This window comes from Eimeria acervulina, genomic scaffold, assembly GCF_000499425.1.
Source record: "Eimeria acervulina Houghton genomic scaffold, Eah_scaff3196, whole genome shotgun sequence".
NCBI classification, from domain to species: Eukaryota; Apicomplexa; class Conoidasida; order Eucoccidiorida; family Eimeriidae; genus Eimeria; species Eimeria acervulina.
This window is the reverse complement of record NW_013547605.1, coordinates 1-2,028: the sequence shown is the minus strand read 5'-3', so window position 1 is coordinate 2,028 and position 2,028 is coordinate 1. Positions and strand designations below refer to the sequence as shown.

General features: G+C 51.4%; 1 protein-coding gene across 1 annotated transcript; it reads right to left on the bottom strand.

Annotated features, from left to right (window-relative positions):
* Nucleotides 1–1,246: 1,246 nt before the first annotated feature.
* On the bottom strand, nucleotides 1,247–1,834 carry EAH_00068280 (hypothetical protein; the record flags this gene model as incomplete). The annotated part of the gene is made up of 2 exons (XM_013392285.1): nucleotides 1,247–1,383; nucleotides 1,692–1,834. Coding segments are annotated over 2 exons (280 nt in total), but the record flags the coding sequence as incomplete, so codon positions are not given.
* Between the last annotated feature and the right edge of the window lie 194 nt (nucleotides 1,835–2,028).

Here is a 2,028-nt window from a genome sequence, read left to right as displayed (position 1 = left end):
CAGCTCAGCCAGATTTTGCGTTTATCCGCACCCCATGCGTGGCAATATAAGCTGAACGCTACACAGCCTAGCATACACCAGCACACAGTATCCAGCCTCCATTATCGCCCACGCGCACCAGCGCATCGCTTCCTCAAATGCACCACTAAATACCTCCTCAACCACAATATGACACACTGCTCCACATACACAAACCCTGACCTTCCTCCAACATTAGCTGCCCGTCTTGCCGTATCCAAAGGCATCCACTCCAACAAATATCGGCCACTCAAATCCTTCTAACTAACTCCCAACATACAACTTCGCCTCCTTCCTAATCGCAACCTATCCTCAAATACCCGCCGGTTCTTGCCACACAGTCTACACTAGATTGCCCTCAGTTAGCCTCCCCCAATCCCCCACTCGCTGCACAGCTCTGCAGCTGCCAAATACAATGCAGTGTCTAACACGCCGCTAAGCCTGATCCTGCATTTGTCCGCACTTGCTGCGTGGCAATATACGCTTAACGCTACACAGCCTAGCATCACCCAGCAAACAGTATCGCTTCCTCTAACGCACCACTAAACACCAGATCAACACGAAAATGGCACACTGCTCCACCTACACAACCCCTGACCTCCCTCCAGCATTAGCTGCCCGTCTTTCCGTATGCAAAGGCATCCACTCCAACAAATATCGGCCACTCAAATCCTTCTAACCAACTCCCAACATACAACTTTAGGCCCTTCCTAAACACAACCCATCCTCAACAACCCGCCGCTTCTCGCCACACACCTTACGCTATATTACTACCATTTAACTTCCCCCCCATCCCCCACTCAACGCACAGCGTTGCAGCTGCCACATCCAATGCAGTGCTTAGCACGCAGCTACGCCTGATGTTGCGTTTATCCGCATCACATGCGTCGCAATATACGCTGAACGCCACACAGCCTAGCATGAACCAGCACACAGTATCCAGCCTGCATAAACGCTTACCTATACTAGCGCATCGCTTCCTCAAACGCACCACTAAATACCTCCGCACACACAAAATGGCACACTGCTCCACCTACAGAAGCCCTGACCTTCCTCCAGCATTAGCTGCCCGTCGTGACGTATGCAAAAATATCCACCGCAAAAAATATACGCCACTCAAATCCTTCTAACTAACTCCCAACATACCACTTCAGGCCCTTCCTAAACAAAGCCCATACTCAACAACCCACCGCTTTTGCCCACACACTTTACACTATGTTACGGCCATTTAGCATCCCCCCATCCCCCACTCAATGGACAGCGCTGCAGCTGCCAAATCCAATGCAGTCTTCAACACGCGTATTCGCCTCATCTTGCATTCATCCGCACTTGCTGCGTGGCAATATACGCTTAACGCTAGAAAGCCTAGCATGAACCAGCACACAGTATCCAACCTCCATTACCGCCCACGCACTCCCGCCCATCGCTTGCTCAAACGCACCACTAAATACATCCTCACGCACAAAGTGGCACAGTGCTCCACCTACACAAGCCCTGACCTTCCTCCAAAAATTCGCTGCCCGTCTTGCCGTATGCAAAGGCAACCACTCCAACAAATATCGGCCACTCAAATCCTCCTAACCAACTCCGAATATACAACTTCGGCTCCTTCCGAAACAAAACACATACTCGAGAATCCGGCGCGTCTCGCCACACACTCTACACTATGTTACCCCCATTTAGGTTCACCCCATCCCCCACCCAATGCACAACGCTACAGCTGCCAAATACAATGCAGTGGTCAACACGCATATGCGCCTCATCTTGCATTGATCCGCACTTGCTGCGTGGCAATATACGCTGAACGCTACACAGCCTAGCATGAACCAGCACACAGTATCCAGCCTCCACTCACGCGCACGCACACCAGCGCATCGCTTCCTCAAATGCACCACTGAATAACTCCTCACGCACACAATGGCACACCGCTCCACCTACACAACCCCTGGCCTTCCTCCAAAACTAGCTGTTCGTCTTGCTGTATGCAAAGGCATCCACTCCAACAAATAA